This window comes from Triturus cristatus, chromosome 9 (genome assembly GCF_964204655.1).
Source record: "Triturus cristatus chromosome 9, aTriCri1.1, whole genome shotgun sequence".
Lineage (NCBI taxonomy): Eukaryota > Metazoa > Chordata > Amphibia > Caudata > Salamandridae > Triturus > Triturus cristatus.
The window spans coordinates 448,421,721-448,441,664 of NC_140592.1; the positions used below are offsets into that span (position 1 = coordinate 448,421,721).

The 19,944-nt window shown below is 38.4% G+C and overlaps 1 protein-coding gene across 1 annotated transcript in view; it reads right to left on the reverse strand.

Moving 5' to 3' along the window:
- LOC146798114 (cytochrome P450 2C16-like) overlaps positions 1-19,944 on the reverse strand; it is a 317,969-nt gene that overhangs the window by 11,998 nt on the left and 286,027 nt on the right. Inside the window, exons 7-8 of the mRNA XM_085625337.1 lie at positions 8,454-8,641; positions 5,693-5,834 (exon numbers count right to left, since the gene is read on the reverse strand). Coding sequence (XP_085481463.1) covers positions 5,693-5,834; positions 8,454-8,641 — 330 coding nt within the window. The remainder of the gene's footprint in view (positions 1-5,692; positions 5,835-8,453; positions 8,642-19,944) is intronic.

The following is a 19,944-nucleotide window of genomic DNA, read 5'->3' on the forward strand; positions in this document are numbered from 1 at the left end:
CGTCCAGACAATGGGAACTGGGGAAACTGGTTGACCCGTTAAAAAAATTTGGAGCTACAGTTAAAAGGGTAGAAGATGCTGAAAGTTTCCTAAGTTCATTGTCAAGTGACCATGAGTCAACAAAGTAACGTAAAGAAGCAAAAGCCTTTAAGATATAAAAATCATTTTTTTCCTTTAAACTATTCCCTGACCTGAAGGGGGAGCTCCATAGGCCTAGACAAAGGCCATTGAAGAAGAAATGGGGGGTTCTCACTGGGAGGGTTCACTAGAGGAAGGGTAAAAGGGGGGGAGCACAGGGTGGGGAGCGTTGTGAAAAAAAAATGTCCAATTCGCCAAAATGAAATTAAAGTCACAACAAAGAGACCTAAAAGATGAGTCACCTATCAGGTAATCCAGTGTTTAAATTGAAGGTACTTTCCTGGAATCTAAATGGACTAAGAACAAACTATAGAAGGCAAAAATTATTTCAATATTTAAGGGACACCCCAGAGCAGATCCTCATACTACAAGAAACTCATTTACTAGAAAATTAGCTACAGGAATTCTGTTAAAACTCAAAAGTGGATTCAAGATGTGGTCTGTACAACTCAGCTATGTTCATCTAAAGGTGTAGCTATAATTATAAAAAAAATCTGCTATCTCTTTAGAGAATAGCACGGTAGATAAAATGGGGAGATGGGTCGTAACTAAAATTAAAGTACACTCGCATAAATTCACAGTTGCAGGCTATTATGGGCCGAACACAGATGACACGACTCCCTTTAAAAATTTATCATCAGAGCTATTAAATTATACAGACTCAGTATTATTAGCAGGAGACTTTAATGTAATATTGAATCAAGCTTTAGATAAATCAAGCACAAGCAGAACTAGTCAGAATTTTGAAACAAGAACATTAATTCAGAATATGATGAAACAACTAGCGTTGTACGATGTCTGGAGGTCGAAAATGGGTAATACAAGAGGATATACATTTCATAATAAGAATTATAAACATAAGTCCAGAATAGATTTTTTTCTCCTAAATACATCATTAAAACAATGGGTGCAAGATGTTAAACACATGGGTTTACATATGTCTGATCATTCAGCAGTGTCTCTAATACTTAACGTTCCAATTAGACCAAGCATCAGAAGATGGACATTAGAACGTGCTATCATACTAGAAGAAGATATAATAGAGAAACTAAGCTTAGAAACAGAGAGCTTTTTTCATATTTAATTTAGGCACTGCACCTATACATATAGTTTGGGATGCTTACAAATCATATATAAGGGGTCATAACTGCTATACAATTTGCGAGACACAAAAAATATAAAGCTGAAATTGAGAGCATAGAGAACAAGATACAAAAAATAGAATATGATCTTATTATGCAGCAAAACACTTCACTTAATGTCAAGATGTCTCAAAAACTAGAAACTCTTAGATTAGATTTAGAAGAAATTTTAGAAGCAAGGCTAAAAAAGAAATGGCAAGCCAGTAAAATAACTAATTTCGAATACGGGGAGAATTGCGGGAAGCTGCTGGCGTGGAAGACAAAGCAGGACCTAGCCAGAAGCAATATAAATGAGATTAAGTCAGAGTCTCAAGATATAATATATAACTCCCCAGACGACACTGAGAAAATCTTTCACGTGCACTTTGAAAAGGTGCATCATGAGGATTTAACTGTCCAATAATCCGAGATAAAGAACTGGTTGGGTCAAACACTCTTAAAAACGATTTCAGATGAGACATCTAGAAACATGGACAGGACGATTTCATTGGTAGAAATTGGGGAGGGTATAACAGCAGGGAAATCCGGGAAAGCTGCAGGCCCGGATGATCTACCAGCGGAACTATATAAAGTTTTAAAGGCTGTTCTTACTCCAATCATGCTGACATTATTTACACATGCTTTCAAACAAGGTGGAGATATACCACCGTCATGGAATGAGCAACTGTTGCATTAATTCTTAAACCTGCTAAACCATCTCGTTCATGCGATTCATATCGGCCTATCTCTCTGCTCAATATAGACTATAAAATCTTGTTAAAAATATTGGCAGAGAGATTAAATGGAGTGGCAGAGGATTTATTACATCATGATCAGAAAGGATTTGTTAAAGGTAGGGGGATAAAAGATCTTATCTACAACTTGGTTGGAGCGATAGATATAGCGACCCTACAGAAGACTCGCTTGGCAGTAATAACAATAGACGCCACAAAGGCATTCGAGTCAATTGGACATATTTAAAATTCATATTAAAAGAAAATAATATAGGGAAAAATATTTGCAGGGCAATCGCACTGATATACAAATCTCCGTCGGCCAAAATTCTGGTAAACGGCAATCTATCTGACTCAGTTAAAATCCAAAGATACACTCGGAAGGGTTGTCCCCTATCCCCTATGCTTTTTAATCTATACATAGAAATGTTAGCTGAAAAGTTTAGAACACATGATAAAATACCCGCTCTTATATTCAGAGAATGGAGGAAAAAAATTGCATTATATGCAGATGATCTTATGGTATATACGACAAATTTAGATACCACCCTCCCGTTAATATATCAGGAAGCACAAAAATTCGGAAATTTTTCAGGCTATAAAATAAACCAAGCCAAAACTGAATGCATGACTTGGAATTTGGGAGATTCCATCCACCCAATAAAAAAACAATAAGGTATTTAGGAACATTAATTACACACGACATCGAAGAAATCACGGAAATAAATATACATAAAATTAGTAGAGAGATACAAAATTCTATAACTGGATGGACATATCTCCCGTTAACACTGATTGGGAGAGTAAACCTAATAAAAATGATGCTGCTCGCAAAAATAATTTTTCTATTACAAAATATACCGTTAGCATTTAAGGAGACATCTTTAAAGTCTCTACAGGCAAAACTGAATACATTCATCTGGGCTCCAAAAAGAGCACGTATTACTTGGAAGAAACTGCGAAGGAAAAAGAACAAAGGAGACTTGTGTCTCCCAGACTTAGTTATGTATGCAAGAACATTTTCCCTAAAAACAGGAAAAATTTTAATGAATACACCAGATGGCTCAGATACTGGCACAATGTTTAAAGAGAAGCTCCTGGATGTGGAGAATGGAAATCAAGGCTTCCTATATAAATTCGGGGATACAAGATTTTACAAAAAGTTTGTTTAAAGATACTACATGGTTTAGCTTTTACCTGGGCCAAAGTTAAAGAAATACTGGGAATCAGCTACTTCAGTGCCCTTGCCCCTATATGTAATACACCAGGTTCACCAGAATGGACTAAAGATAGCCTCGCAATACCTCTAATTAAAGCAGGAATTAACCAATGGGGACAGTTAGCCCGGAATGGGATTTTACTATCTTGGGAAGAGATGAATTTACTGGCGAACAATGATCTTTCCAAATTCAAATACTGGCAAATTAGCAGTTGGCACCATTCAGTGGGCTCAGAGGCAGGATTATTCAATGAACTGGAATCAGCATTAACCAAGAAAATGGCAAAGAAAAAAGAAGTGGCAACCCTTTATTGGATATTAATGGATATGGAAGACGGTGAAACAAAGTTACCAATGGAATTATGGGGAGATAACTTGCCTGGCTGCAACATCGAAGAATTATGGCAAGTATCTCATGATATTTTACACACAACAGTACAATCTGCAAATTCAAAAAGAAACCATGTTTTTTGTATCCATAGGGTTTACTGGACCCCATTTAAACTCGCAAAATTATCGAAGGGTCCGACCCCAAAATGCTTAAAATGTCTCCAGATAAAGGCGAATGACATTCACATGTTTCTAACCTGCCCAAAACGAAATCAATACTGGGAGGAAATAAATAGATGTATGGAAAGCATATTTGGTGAAACCATGCAGGTGAGTTTAGATCTGGCCTTTTTCGGGGTATAACCCAATATAAGTCAATGTCAAAGGGGGAAAACAAATTGTGTTTATACTTGATTTTAATTGCACACAGAGAAATATGCAAAAATGGGTCGAAGATAACCCTCCGACGTTTCTAGATTGGGTGACTTCTATTAGATATACAATGAAGATGGAAAGGGCTAGATTAGATAACGGGAATAATAATAGAAATAAGGAAAATATTTGGGCCCCATGAGAAAGTTGTTTGGACACATTGGGTTAATACACAAAATACTATGTATTGGTCCAATGATTAAGCCTTACACAATTTGTCTACTAATTCTCTTGGGCTCTTGCAGCTCGTTTCGAGAGATATAGAGCTACTATCTAGAGAAATTATGTGTAAAGCATTTCCATCTAGATACGGAGCTCTCCAGTTGGTGCCAGCTCAAAGGGGGGGCACAGGAGTTATCAAAACAAGCTCAAATTTATCTGATGGCGAATGAGGACTAAAAAAAAGAGTAGTCCACTGATGCAGGTATCATTTACATATGTAAGAGGTTGTTGTGTAATTCAATATGTAACCTGGAAATAACATAACAAATTACCTTAGCAGAAACATATAGTTCTCTACTAAAATTATGGCTAATGAACATTGCAGAGTTAAAGGGAGTTTATTGGTGTAATTGAAAGTTGAGCGAATGGTACTATAGTGAGGGGAACTAACTATAAACCTGATGTAGGTAAACCATAATGTTTTTAAAAAACTGTGCCAGGAGATGGACATATGTCATGTGATTGGGTTGGTGATCTAGCTGACAGTAGCGTTGTATGTTGTAGTATTTTTTGTATTTTAGTCTGCCTACCGTGATTGGAGGTAGAAATGGAGAGTTAAAAGTTGGTCAGTTGTTTCGATATGTTTATAGGTTTTTATTCTGTTTCCAAGGTATTGAGATTTTATAGGAAAGGCCTTTAATAGAGCAATGAGTGGAAGATACCCAGTCAGATATGAAAATTCTGTATTGTACTTGCTTTCGGCAATGAATAATACAGTTTGATGAAGGAAAGATTTAGGATTATTGACAGTGCATACAGTGTAGCATTACTCCATACCAAAAGAAATTATAAAGGCTTCTGTACTATGAGAGAATGAATACTGTTGTGTGCAGCTAGACATCTATAAGTATAATACAACTTTAGTGTTAGATCCAAGACCTATAGTTGAATGAACAGTAATTTGATTTACAATATCTTTACTATAGGAATATAATGCTATAATGTACTTTGTTAAAATGAACAAAATAATGAGAAATAAATAAATACAATGAAAAAGAAAGTGGGATAAGTAACTATTCGAATGAATAACTTTATGGAGAAGAAATACATGTTAAGTGGGAACGTTTACAGTTAAGAGAGTTAACAGTTTCCCCCTTTCTCGAACCTGAGAAATTGGGGGTGTATTATGTTACTAATTTAGAACCACACACTTTGGCTGGACCTGAGAGATAAATTGTGAAAAAATATGTTTTCACAATCAGTAAAGCTCTTTCAATTGCAGATAAAGCTCTTTCGTTGAGATCATTGCTCTCTGATGAGAACTCCGAATGTGGTATATTTTCCTCTGACACCTTGATCAAGGAGGACAATATGCCACAATGGTTGGCAGCATTTCCACAGCTAAACTCTAAATCACATATTTAGACACTGCTTCGAATGTTGACTTTTGAACCCAAGATCCCTGTTTTCTTATACAGCTATAGTTGATCGTCTGTGACACTTTAGAAGTTATCTACTTTTCAATTTGTGTTTTGGTCAAAGATAAGGTGAAATACCTGCAGAAAATGGCATAAATGCATCATCTTTCTTAAAGCATCCAGTGTCATCAAGGAAACGCTGGGGGTCAAAACATTCTGGACTTCCAAACTTCTTTTGGTCATGAAGCACGGAGGACAGTACAGGGATGACATCTGTATCCTGTGTGACAAAAGATCAGACTTTAAGCGAGATACACAAAAAGTGAAAGTAGTGACTAAGTGCAGTGTGCAAACAAGTCTTAGGAATGCCGTAACAAGGATGGATAGTGACAGAAATCTTTAATTAAAGACAAATATTAGGAAATCCTTTAGATTTTCGCGGGGCAAGCGGAATGCAATACATTTGGGGTGCTGTGTATTGCCCCATTAATTCCACTATTTGACTGTCTAATTTAGAATCAGGGGAAACATACTGTTTTGGAAGGCAAGCCTCAACTGGCTTTGCCATAAGAAACACTTGAACTTATGACCCATCCACCACTTAGCCATAACACATAGATGTTTGCCCCACTCGATTTATGTTGAGGGGTATGATTCATTTTCCTTGCCTGAGACTGTTTACTGTTGAGAGAGTTAACAATATCCTCCCTTTCCCAAACCTAAGAATTTTGGGGTGCCCTATGTGTTTTGTTTCTAATTTAGAACCAGGTATGTTTTCCACCCACACTCTCTTTTAGTATTGACCTTACCTTGTGGGAAAGGCTTCAAGGAGAATCCTGCTTTGGTAAGTGCACTAACTCCATCATCTTTACTTCCACTGTTGGTGTTTAAACAGCCAGTCATTTCTATCTAGGTGAAAACGTGTCCCAGAAATACAAGTGGAACTTTGTCACAATCTAAATGTGGTCTCATAAATATGTTGGTAAATACCTCTCACTACACCACTGGATTCAAGCTAGCCTGGCTGATGAAGGGTGATGCCCTGAAACCGGTCCCAGGATGCTTGTTTCTGGTCCAGGGAGGGCCTGGGCTGGAAGTTTGGGCTGGACTGTTCCCACAAGGAACAGGGTCAAGACTCATTTGCATATGGCTGGGTCAAAACTTGGGTGGTGTGGTGAGCAAAAGATTTATGGATTTAACCCAGATCCTTGTATTTGGGGGTGAATCTTTGCATCGTCCAGCATTCCGTCCATCAATTGTTTCTTTTGCATATGTCACCCTAAGTGGGAAGGCTATGCCCAGACGTGGGTCCCGTGCTCACTACACCACTGGATTCAGCTAGCCTGGCTGATGAAGGGTGATGCCCTAAAACCGGTCCCAGGATGCTTGTTTCCGGTCCAGGGAAGACCTGGCTTGGAAGTTCGGGCTGGACTGTTCCCACAAGGAACAGAGTCAAGACTGATTTGCATATGGCTAGGTCCAAACTGGGGTGGTGTGGTGAGCAAAAGAATGATAGATTTAACCCAGATCCTTGTAACTGGGGGTGAATGTTTGCATTGTCCAGCTTTCCGTCCATCAATTGTTTCTTTTGGTAAATACCTCTTAGCATCGTTGGAAAATTAGATATATGGAAATGGCAGAATGGCCATATTTTGAGAGTACATCTCCAAGTCCTCACACATTTTGGTGAAAACTGAGAGGTGAATTGTGAAATCAGTAAGGCTCTTTAAATTGCAGATAAATCACTTTTATTGAGATCATTTCTTCTCTGATGAGAACTCCAAATGTGGTAGATTTTCCTTTGACATCTTGAAAGAGGAGGGGAAGCATGATGGACTAGGCTAGGGAAAATTTAGAATGCCTCATATATGCTGGTAGGAAATTCTCTGTAGTTCAGGGACATTGTTTTTTGGCATTAGTTAAACAAACTGTCAGCTCAGAAATTTGTTTTACTAAAATAAAATGTATACCAAGAGGGCAATAAATTATGATGCCTGCTTGTTTTAATGGTGTGCCTACTGTGCATCGTCTGTACAAGCAGATGCACAGAAGGCAATGAGATAATTGTCAAGCAGAGCGACGCTCAGTTATGATGGGCAGTCCTCAGCCAGGTAGTGAAAGCCAGAGCCTACACTAACCTCTCAGGCTGGGGAGCCACCTGCCAACATTCATATGGACTTCAAAGTACTAAAATCTGTGAGACTGTAAAACTCAATAAATAATGTATCCCTCATTTATGGCATAAAGAGGCAAGCCCACACAAATCTGAATGAAGAAATTAATGGTGTGTTTTGCATTTTTAATATAATTTAACATCATATAATATAATTTCACTCCTCTGAGTCTCTGACCACAGGCTCTTGCAGGGCTAGCCAACATAGATGGTGCTCACCAGAGTTCACCAGGTTGTAGACTAGTAGACAGCACATGAAAGTATATTTCTGTTTGCCACATCCCAACACTAGACCCCTTTTCATACTTGTAATGGAGTGCTTAATAATTGGGGTGCCACAAGAATGCCATTTCCATCTGTATCATGTCTGCTAACAAGATATATAGGTGAATGCAGAAGTGGGTGTCAAAGTATTTGCATATTTTGGTGGCTGTCCCAATACATCACTCCTTCATATGAGCCCCTGAGCCATTTTCTTTAAAAACTTTCCACAATTTCTGAATCAGGAGAATGAGTGACATGTTTGATGCTCACTCTCAGGCAATCACAAATCTCTTCATAGATCACTAACAAAATATTAAAAAACTAGCTATTATGAATAATGAGTAATATAGCAGGCTATTCAATTGAGACCAGCAAATCTTTCACCTTTACCAAATGTTCTAATTTGACCAAAGATTAGTTTTCAGAACACAATTCTAAGATGCTCCGTTATTTCATTTGTACCTTTGGAATGGTGTAGCCCCTAAAAGATGTATTTCGGGTCACAGAATGTAGTACATTCAACGGTATAATATCAATAAAGCGCTGGATCTCGTGGATTACAGCTTCAGTGTATGGCATCTTGCTTCGGTCCTCCATACAAGGTAGTCGATTTTGACCAATCACACTGTCAATCTCCTGGTGCACTTTTTCTGTTTGGAAAACATATTAATCTGTAAATGTCAATGATTGTGTTTTTCACAGTTATTCTTACTCTGGAAATGAAAAAAACAAACATCCCTTTATAGTCATAAGCTGTTGTGTGTTATGTAGAAACAGTGCACTGGTGATGGCTCATTTTTCTATACATTGGTATTGAAACTTTGAGTAGTAACAAATTGGCCAAGGAGAGCCTTTGGGCCAAAATAACATCTTTCAATGTCATTCAAAATATTGACAAATCAACTTTGAAACTGGCTATACACCACCTCACCACTTGTGCTTTTCTTTTTACTCACTAGCTTCAAATAATCTTACTTAATATGTACCTCTGAGCTTGGCATTAATCACTGAACACTACCCTATTTCGATGTATCTTTTTGTGCAGAATAATTTTATTTATGTGCCGTGTAAAATCAGGCAATGAATAGATTCAAGGCAGTTTGTTATCTACTTACTATTGATATATTCCCCTCATAATACTACCATCCAAAGAAAATGAGCTATCCACATGACTTTCTATCCCTGTGCATTGATTTGTCTCAATCATGGGAAAAAAAACCTGACCGTGTAATTATAAGAAACAACACCTTCAAAAATGAAGCTAAGAGTGAGGCAGGTTCCTTCTCTTTTGATACTTCAAGTTAATAAGAATAAACAGCTTATGCATCTTGCAATTAATAGTCCAAACAAAGTATGGATTCTTTCATAAAAGCCTGACACCTTTCCCAATAAACTTTTTCGGGCACATGCATCAAACTATTTTGCGATCGCAAAATGGCCTTTTGAGATACATGTACATTTTTGCAATTCGCAATTAAGGAAATCCCATTTTTTTGCCATTCGCTTAATTGCGAATGCAAGTTAGGGAATCGCAAAATGCGATCCCCTAAATGCGATGCATTATGCAATCACAATTTGTGTTTTCGCAATTTAGAATCGCAAATTACCATCAACTTCAAGTTGATGGTAATTTGCAATGCCTTTGAAAAATGCAAATAAATGCATTTTTCAAAGTGCATTGTGCTGCACACACATGACCTTAGGGCATGTATATGCACCACAAGTGCATACCTACCTTTTTAAGGGGGTGTATCAGGGAGCCTTTTGGCCCCCTTGCATGCTTCAAATTGCATGCGCAATTTGCGAGTACCTATTTGGTACTCGCAAATTGCGCATGCAATACCATTAATTCCTATGGGTCTCTAGGCCAATAGGAATGAATGGGAAGCCATTCCTTAATTGCAAATCACAATTAAGGAACTTGTAGGAATCACAATTTCTTTTGAAATTCCTACATGCATAAGGAATTACGAATCCTAAATTGCGATTCCTTAAAAATCGCAATTTAGGAATTGCAATTCCTTACTTTGATGCATATAGCCCTTTTTCTCTTAGTGACTTGAATTTTTTGATAGCATAGACATCTGCATGTTTCAACAAACCTGGACTGTTTGAGGCATTTAATTATTAAGTAGATCTAAAGGGCAACGCAAAGGTGTTTCAGGTTGGCTAAATGGATGTACAGTATCATACTCTCATGTCCTCCACAAGATTTTAAATTCAATTACCCAAATTAATTATAATAGTAATAGACTTCTAAACAAGAAATAGTCTCTTACATAATGTACTTAGGCACCTTGTTAAGCTGTTGAAACAACACTAGAGTTGCACCAATGGCTATTCTTGCTGGACATTTTAATTGTCAATGTGAACCTCTGTCAGTTGTAGGTAATATTATCTTGTTTAAGTGTTATGGTATCCTCCAAATGCAAGCCATGTGATCAGTTCAACTCATTTTCTAAAAATTGAATGGATCTGAATTTACAAGAAGGCCTAGAAGCCTGTGATGGAACATTAATGTCCGACCTGCCTCTGCCAATTTATCATATTTGGAGAAACCATACAGATATATTAATTGAAGTTTCACAATGTTTTATGATAATTGACATGAATGATGCAAAGGTAACAGAGAGTGTACACAGTTCCTAAGTTCCGAAGGGTTGATCCTCCCTAGGTGAGATTTGATCCATTAATACTATTGAGGCTCAAATTAATGAATCCTCCAATTACAAATGTCTGGTTCCTATTCATGATAAGATCACAGAAATTGCTATGAATCTTCAAATACAATCAATTTTTCTAAATGATAATATTAAAACATAGGGTACACAGTAACAAATATTGAAATTAATAGGTTGGCAAACAATATTGCAGTGCAAAATCAGACTAGTTATATCAAAGATAAAGCCAATTATATTACTAATGTTGACCAGAAAGACCTATAGAAATCTTATACATGAGAAGATAACACACTGGGAAATGAAAAACCGGGACACGCTCTCACGTGGCTTTTCTTGTCAAGAGGCCCACGCATACTGATGTTTAGTTGCTGATCCGACCCCTTGTTTAGCCTTTCAGCACTGCGGTCCATATTGCAAGCAAGATTTGGTTTTACCATTATGATCCTCTCTGTCCCATCCTTGGGCTATGGTTGAACAAATGTCTGGCTAGAATATATGTTCTCTTTCTCAGTATCCTACGGAATTAAGTTATATTATCATGTTTACTCTGAAGGAAGTCAATACACTGCTAAAATGCTGAAATTTGATAGAGCCCAATTTGATGTGCTTTCCAGCACAGAATCAAAATAATTGACCTGGCATGCAGGTTAATCATTCTTATTGACAAATGTCTGAATTTAAGAGGGTGTTATGTGTTAGTAGTATTCACCAATTGACAGCATTCAATAAATTAATTGTAACCTCAGAAACGCTCTCTAGCAGAGGCCACCAAGGCTCAGGCAGGTCAAATTGCAGCTACAGGCAGGTCAACTGAGAACCTGCAGCAGGACCTCTGGAGCTTGCTGTGTACCTACAGCTCAAAACAGGAGGTCAATCAGCTGAACCTTGGAGTCACTTCAGCCTGGGATAAAGGGTGCAGGTTCAGTCATCCTTCTCAGACAGTAGGGTAGTCCTCAGGCAGCATGGCAGGTCTTCTTCTATAGTATTCACTTGTGCAATAGTCTACTGAAAAGTGGGTCTGAGAGTCCCTCTTTTATACCTGGTCCCTACATGGAAGTGGAATAAAGGTCTGGAGTCTTCCCCCAACGGAAGTGTCTGGAAATTCCTGCCTCTGAAGGCACAATAGGCTAATGTGAAGTCCTTTGTGTGTGAGCTGAGGCAGTGTTTCGAAGTGCAAGTGTTATAAAGGGACACTTGTCCCTCATCAGAACATGTAATAAATAATATAATGGAAAAACAATTATGTCCATATATGTTGTCCACTAGACAGATTAAACAATATTATTAAATAGGTGGGTGAAAACACAAACAGCAATAAGTTAAATTGACTCGGATACTCTGGCACTAGTATGTGACAGAAATCAAAAAATTAGTTAGTCACAATTCAGAACAGCACTTCTGTCCTTTATTTACTATAAACATCATAGTAGGGTCCAGTGCGAGAGTCAACGATGTTTCGATCCTTACAAAATCATAGGATCATCAGCAGGACATTAGAAATTCACACCTGAGAATTGTATCCGCAAGGTAAAAAGAAATAACTATAAGAGGGGGAGGGAAAAATGGAGAGAGAAGAGAAGAAAATAGAAAGAGCGAAAAAATGTGTTGACAACTGGTAGAATTCGTAACTGTGAGCACTCTATGCATATTTTCCCTTGTATAAGTACCTGAAACCCCCCGTCATATGTACATAGTAATTCTCTGTGAAATTACAAAATGTTTTTTTAATTGTGGGACCGCTACTTTCTGGTCCTCTATATTCTTCCTCTTAAGTCAAGGTGACTAATATCCACTTTCAACATGGCCACCGTTTATCCTCAATTTCTGAGAGCACATTTGTCTCAGTCCCTCCTCTCTTTCACAGCCCTCATGCCATTCCTCTTCATCAGAACTGCTTCGGATAGCGTCACCGCTTGCACCATTGTGACGCCTGGAACATATGAGATTGCTGCTACTACTCAATAAGATCATCCGACACGCTCCCCTCACAGACTCCGTGATGCTGGTTCTTGTAATATTTTTAGCCTATATTCCTGCATTGTTTCTTCCCCAAAGCGGCATACAGGCTACCAACTCCTATCAATTATTTCAACCCTCCTTCTCCTGTGAGCAGCTTCACTGAGGAAAGGTCAGCCCCCTTATCGTTGGAGCACCTCGGGACCACTGACAAGTTTTAATGCCACATGCATGGGACCCACGTATGCCTGATCCTGGACACCTAATGCATTTACTCCTCCAGTATGGACAGATGGGGTATCAACCTACCTTCTACAGGTTGGCAACTAATGTTTTCTCTTTTTCACTTTTCTTCACTTCTCTCCCCTTATTTCCCTCCCTCTTTTAGTTATTTCTTTTTACCATTGGGTACACAATTAACCAACATGAATTTCTAATGTCCTGATGATGATCCTATATTTTTGTGAAGATATAAACATCGTCAACTCCCACACCTTGCCGTACTATAATGTTTATAAAAATGTACATAAGGGCAGAAGTGCTGTTTTTAATTGTGACTCATCTATTTTTTTTTATTTCTGTCACATACTAGTGCCTGAGTCTTATAGTTAATTTAACAGTTTTTCCTTTGTATTTTCACACACCTATTTAATGATATTGTTTAATAGAAAAGATTACAATCTGTCTATTAGACAACATTTATGGACATAATTGTTTTACCATTATAATATTATTACATGTACTGATTAGAGACCACCGTTCCTTTATAATTCTACACACCCTGTGCCCTTCATATCCATGGGTTCCCCTTTTTTCTTTATAACTTTGAAGTGAATGTGTGACAGGTGACAGCTCCTCCCCCTCATCAATTCAGGATGGCCCATCCTGCAACCACCCAGACCCTCTATTGTGTGGCGGTCTGAAAGGAATACACAAAGGCCAACAGCCAACTACACCTAGACATGTGACCAAGGAAACAGGCTGCAGGCATAAAATGGTTAGGACAAGAAAACCTTTCTAAAGGTGGCCTTTTCAGAATTGTGACTGAAAATCCAACTTTATCATTATAGAGTGTTTTAAATTACAATTCCCCGGATACCTAATATGATTTTTCTACTAGTGCCCAATCAAAAGTTACCACTTAATAAATGTAATCATAGGGGTGATGTATATGTATTAAAAAGGAAGATTTAGGTCTGGCAAAAGGTTTATTTTCCTAGGTCGAAATGACAGTTTAAAACTGCACGCACAGGCCTGAAACAGGTTTTAAAGGGCTACTTAAATGGGTGGCACTATAAATTCTGCAGGCTCACTAGTAGCATTTAATTTACAAGCCCTGCTTACCTATAGTTTTCCTTCACTAGGGACATATAGGGATATTAAATGTGCCATTTGGGTGTAAGCCAATTTTACGACAGCACAAGCACTTTAGCATTGGTTAGCATTGGTAAAGCGCACAGAGTCCTAAGAGCCAACAAAAACAGATTCAGAACACAGGAAGGGTGAACGCAAATAGTTTGGGCATGACCCTGAAGAGAGGGCCAGGTCTAGCATTGGATTAAATTGCAATATCTTGTTTTGGGCTAGATTGTTAAATTATTATTCTGCTTCTGTGACATAATCTGCTCTGTTTTTATTAAACAATCCATTTGCTCTTAGTGGTCTGGCTTTAGATATGATAGTGACCTCAAGTTTTAAGCTAGTAAAGTATTTGGTCAGATTTAGCATTTTATGTGTGTGCATTATTCCCTTCAATGTTTGAATCTATTTTTGACTTGGTTCTAAGGATTTTCGCTATCTGATATGGTTTGTTTGTTATTGATTTCACCTTTAACAGCTAATTCTTTCTAGCTGAGCTGACGTTTTGTGAATTTTCTGTTGAAGGGACCACCCAGTCTCCACTAGAAGAAGAAAAACAAGAGCGATTTTTATGATCTTGATTATATTCATTGATTTTAATGAACTAAGGATTTTTATGATGTCATTTTTCAGACTGTCTCTCCCGGATTATTTAAGACTTTTAACTAGTGTAATACCTTTGCTGACAATTAATGTTATAGAATATGGGGGAAAATATTGAGATGGATTTTTATGCTTTACTTTATATCAATTGATTTTAATGCACCATGTTTTTTTTATAAAGTTATATTTTAGATTGTTTGGCCCCGGTTATTTAACGTTAGAACTTGTGTAAACATCTTTGCTGCTAATTAATGTTTTATTAACTTAAATGTTTGCATATGGAATGCTTTTATGGTTCTAATCAACCAAATAAAGTAATTTTGACTGACTGACTGACACCAGATTTGTTCCAAAGAGGTTATAATTGATTAAAGATTGTTCGTCATTGCTAAAACATGATTGGTACCTTACTTATTTGCAGAATTACAGGAAGTGTAGCTGTTCATATATGCTTTGCAAGGATAGACTTCTGTATTTCAGCTCTTATTTAATTCTTTTGCAACCTGCGTGTTTATCTGTGTCAAGGTATGTTTAGTTTTCTTCTTGGATGCCTGAGGAAAAGGAGCCACCTTAAGAAGGTCCAGATAGGTTGATTAAAAACATTAAAGTAAAGATCCTCCTTGGCAATCAGATAATGCTTGATTGAAGATAAGAAGTTAGAATAAGCAGATAAGACTGGAACCAGTCACTTGCTTGACATCAGGAAGTTGCCAAGGAATCCAGGAGAAGGATCTGAAAGTAATCCGTTCCCATTAGGCAAGAATTAAGAGCAAATATAAAGAAACTATTGTGCTATGAATGCAATTAAAAATATGGAACTAATGTGTTTTGACACATCGTCCTCTCCTTACTGCCTCACTTATACATGAATTAAACAGGAACTGGCATTATAGGAAAGACTCACACTTCATCTTAGATTGTAAATCTGCAATAGTATCTAATGGAGAATTTAACATATTTGGAAGCGTAGTTCATAGGCTGTAGCGTGACTCTTTTATTCAGAATTTGCCATCGGCTGAACACGTGCGGAAAAAGAAGTCTGACATCATTCCCTGCTGCCAGATTCCACAACTCTGCTGCTATAAAGCCAGTGAGTGGCTCCTGTTGATTGCAGAACACCTATCTAGGTGACCATGATCCCAGAATCCTCACCCTGTGAGGATGCTCGTCTATGCACTGGGTGCAGCATCCAGTCACATACTGTCTGGGTGCATGGTCTTCCTCTGATGGCAGACAGCCTCTGGGGAGTTCTGGGAACAGTGGTGCAAATCTGTTGACTGTATGATGCATAATCATATGGGGAGTGTAGATTAAACTGAATGTTTATCTCAAAGTTTTTTGATTTATTTATTGGAGTAACTCATACTTCCTGACTTTGATATTCACTCCTGTACTATGGGTGACTATTTGTATGTATTAAAACACTTACTCCAGCAAACAGTAATTACAATCGAGGTTTTTAAAAGGACGGCTTGTATGATCCACAATCCCTTTAGATTGGGTAATGAGACATGTTTAGCATATGTCTCTCACAATTTAGTGTTACTCTTTTAATACAACTGTTAAGCTGAGCTTATTCGGATATGGCACCAAACACGGAGGTACCCCCACTCACTACCAGCTGTTTTAGATGTAAAGATGAGAAGATAGCTCGCATTTAGGCATCATTTGTTAGACAAAAAGCTAGATGTAACATCTATATGTTAGAGGTGTGCTCTGGCCCCACAATTGAGTGCATTCAAGAACTCAGGAGACATGCTCCATTCCAAGTTTTCCAGAAACATCCAAATTGTTCCCTATAGCAATGCTAAGTGACACAGACCTCTCCCTTTTTTGTTGCAGTTAAAAACTACTACAAGCTACAAACAATGAAAGCCCACTCCATTGTAATAAACATAATCGTAACAATATACATAAAGAAGAAGAGACCAGCTAACTGAAATCTGACACAAAGAAGATACCAGACCACTGATACTGAATATGATTAACAGATCATTAACATGAAAATACTGAAGAAAATATGCACTATTTCTCTAAAACCATACTAAATGCAGTTGGACATAAGCAATGAGCAAAATGTTACAATTAAGTGAATATTTACAGCTCCTTTTGAAGCACTGGCATGCCTAAAAGCCAGCAAGACAACTTGAGAAACCTTAGTGGCAGACGTAGGCCTAGCATGACATATACATATTTTCACTACTGCACAAAATTCAACATTCAAGATAACTCTTAACTGATGGTGAATAAATTAGAGGCCCATGATAAGACCCAAACATCCATCCTTGCAATGCAGGGGCCTAATGAAGAACTAACTACATTTCTCACTAAGAAGATCGACATAATCAAAGAAAATCCACTTCACACTACCTGATAGGTATTTGCCAATCATTGCCCCAGTGAACTAGCACCCTATCTAAGCGGTCATAGTATGAAAATATGATCTGACCTGTTGAAATTGCTCTCAGTTTGTTTATACCTGATAGGAATGCTCATGTGTCTTTTTGTTTATTTTTTAAATATGCTGGCTATATGTTATTGTAAACCACAGTAACAATTTTGATAGTATCGGTGATAGACATCCCTGGTCATAAACACAAAGTATGATAAATTTATCTTGATATTCTTATGAGAAGAAATAGAAAGATGTTGCTTTTTTAACAGCTTCCTTGGTTCTTATTTGTTTCTCTTAAGTGATGATTTATTATTTTAAATGAACTCAATGGTAAACAATGTTATGTCTCATGGTTCAGCCCTAGACACTAACTACTGCTTGACTAAAGCATTTCTAGAGATCTGTGGAAAACTGAGGGTCACAGATTTGTATTTGAGCTACACCCAAGTTTAAAAACCACATTGTGGAAAGAGTTTTAACAGTTTAAATTCCTGATTGTGTGAAGCATAGGGTGGCATGACAGTTTAAAACCTCCATTTTTGGAGGCATAGAGTGGCATGGCACAAACATTTAATGACTAGGTGCAGTAGAAGGGATTTGAATATGTCAGCAGTGGCACCTCTTTTGAGTAAGGTATAGTAGGATTCTTATCTGTGAAAAGACCTATTTTTAGGTCTCATCTAGGCAGTTCTTGTGCTGTCTCTTCGAGACATGCTGTATTCAGGTATGGACAACAAGCTTCTCCCATTTTACGCCCATCTTTTCAATTGCCTCTGGTTACTGTTCTTTGCAAATGCTTGCTTTTTATTCATGAATAGGCATAATAGTCCCTCCTTTTAAACTTTTGTATCCTTCCATGAGGACTGCCCCTGCTACATGTGTTCTTCCTTTCATTGTTATTTATGGTGCTCTGAGTGCGCTCTTTCCTTAATGGGTCTTTTTTGGTGACAAGGAGGTTTACTATTTAACAGAACAGTAGTGTGCAGAATCTTTATTTCAGCACAGCCCGCTTTCTCTTTCAATTTAAGGATCGGCAGACCTGAGCGCTGCGTATCTACACACAGAAGGTAGGTGTAAGCCTGGGGCGCTGTTAGCCATTTACTGATTTCCATCTCGTTTTCATTATTTACAAGGGGAACTTATGTGGGGTGTGTGCGGCCATGCGCCTTTTATCCGCACAGCGCCCATTTCACAGACCCCCATGCTTCACGGTTCATGGTTCATGAAGCTCGTTGAGCGCCATGCTGATAAAAGATGGCACAGACTCTTTAAGCGCCAGGGCTGGGCTATTACTGAACTACCTCAGGCTCTTTGCCATTTCAAAAACTCTTGTGTGTGAGCAGGCACATTTTGCAGCCCCACACAGCACTCGCAGGACACTTGTTTCACCAATAGCGGTCGCTTCTTTTTTATATGGCTAGACGTCTGGGAAGGATGGGTGTATCCTAATCCTTCTGCGCATGAATGGAAGCTGGAGAGGAATTCTCTAGGAATACTCTCTTCTCAGAGTACAGGGAAGGTGAACATAGCGGCTACCACCACTGCTCCCTAAAAAAAGTGATAGTCCGGAGGTTTATGTTCCTTATGGTGCATAAACACCTAAAATTAACGGGAATGCTTGAAATTCCCTTTCTAATACTGTGTGCATGAGTCCTTATACGCTCCTATCTACCAGATGGTCTCCTCAGAAGTGTGACCCTTTCCTAAGCAGTGCTTGTTTGTTATGTTGTTTAGTTTGCATGTTTGCTGTAGTAAGGAGCACTAACTATCCTTAAAGCATGAAATGCAAGGGAAACCTTTTGCCTGTACAATCCAGTCAGGCTTTTCATCCTCTTTTAGAGTTTACATGCCCTTATTGTTTTCTCGTCTTTTTTAATTTGCAAGCCTGTACTTCGTTTTTTGTTTTTGTTTGTTTCTTTGGTTGAATTCCGTTGCACTGCTTACTTGCATGTGCCTGGACACTTTGCAGTGTTCACGTGTGCATAACTGCAGACTGCCCTCTGCCCGGAGTACGGTTTCAGCTGCAGGAACTGGCAGATATTGCCCCGTCTGCTTCTTCACTCACTGGCAGTCTGGGCAGACTGCAGCTCTGAGTACAAAGCCTCCGTTCCCAGGAGTTGCCAGACACGCCCTGGCTCTGAGTAGTGGTCATCTCAGGCCACACACAGCCCAGATGAGTAGCTGCTTCCCTCTAACTCACCACCTGAGGAGCAGGCCCTTTGAGGAGGAGGGCAGGGGAAGTGCAGTGTCGTGCCATGCTGCTTCAAGATTACGTCAGCACAGATGCTGTCGAGGCTGGCTGGCTAATCTTTCTCCCTCATTTTTGCCCAACTCTGCAATCCCCGCTTAACCCAAACTTTCTGCTGTCTCCTCCTCATTTTAGTTTTTTGACACTACTTTCATAACAACTGTTTAATCCTTCCTGTTCCATCTCATACCTTTCTACCCACCACAAACCCCCTTCTAGCCACTTTTTTTGTTTTGCTTGCCCCTTACTATTTACTGCCCACAATGTAATGCCCCAATTCCTCCTGTCCTCACTAATTCCTGTATTTTTCCGCTCCACCTCTCAGTATCACTTACTTAGCATTGAACACTCACACCACTCTACTGTAAATGAAATGCTAAGTAAAAACAAATCTGTTATTTACAAAACCAATAGCTCTAACTTTCACAAATGTGAGACCGATTGCACTGCAAAGCTTGTTTCTCTTACAGGCATTTGGTTTCTAGACCTCTCTGTATACACTTGTGCAGTTTGAAAAAGGAAGAATATTTCTGATTCAGTCTTATTTCTGGGTAGCTCTGTGTATAGGTGAACCTCCGACTAAATTGCTGTGGACTGTAGAGGAGGTATAATTCTATTGGGAATTCAAAAATAAAGATTCCTTTTTTTATGGGTGAAATGTAAGTCTGTAGTGTTGAAGGTGTTTTCTAAAATAGGCAAACTGTACCAAAA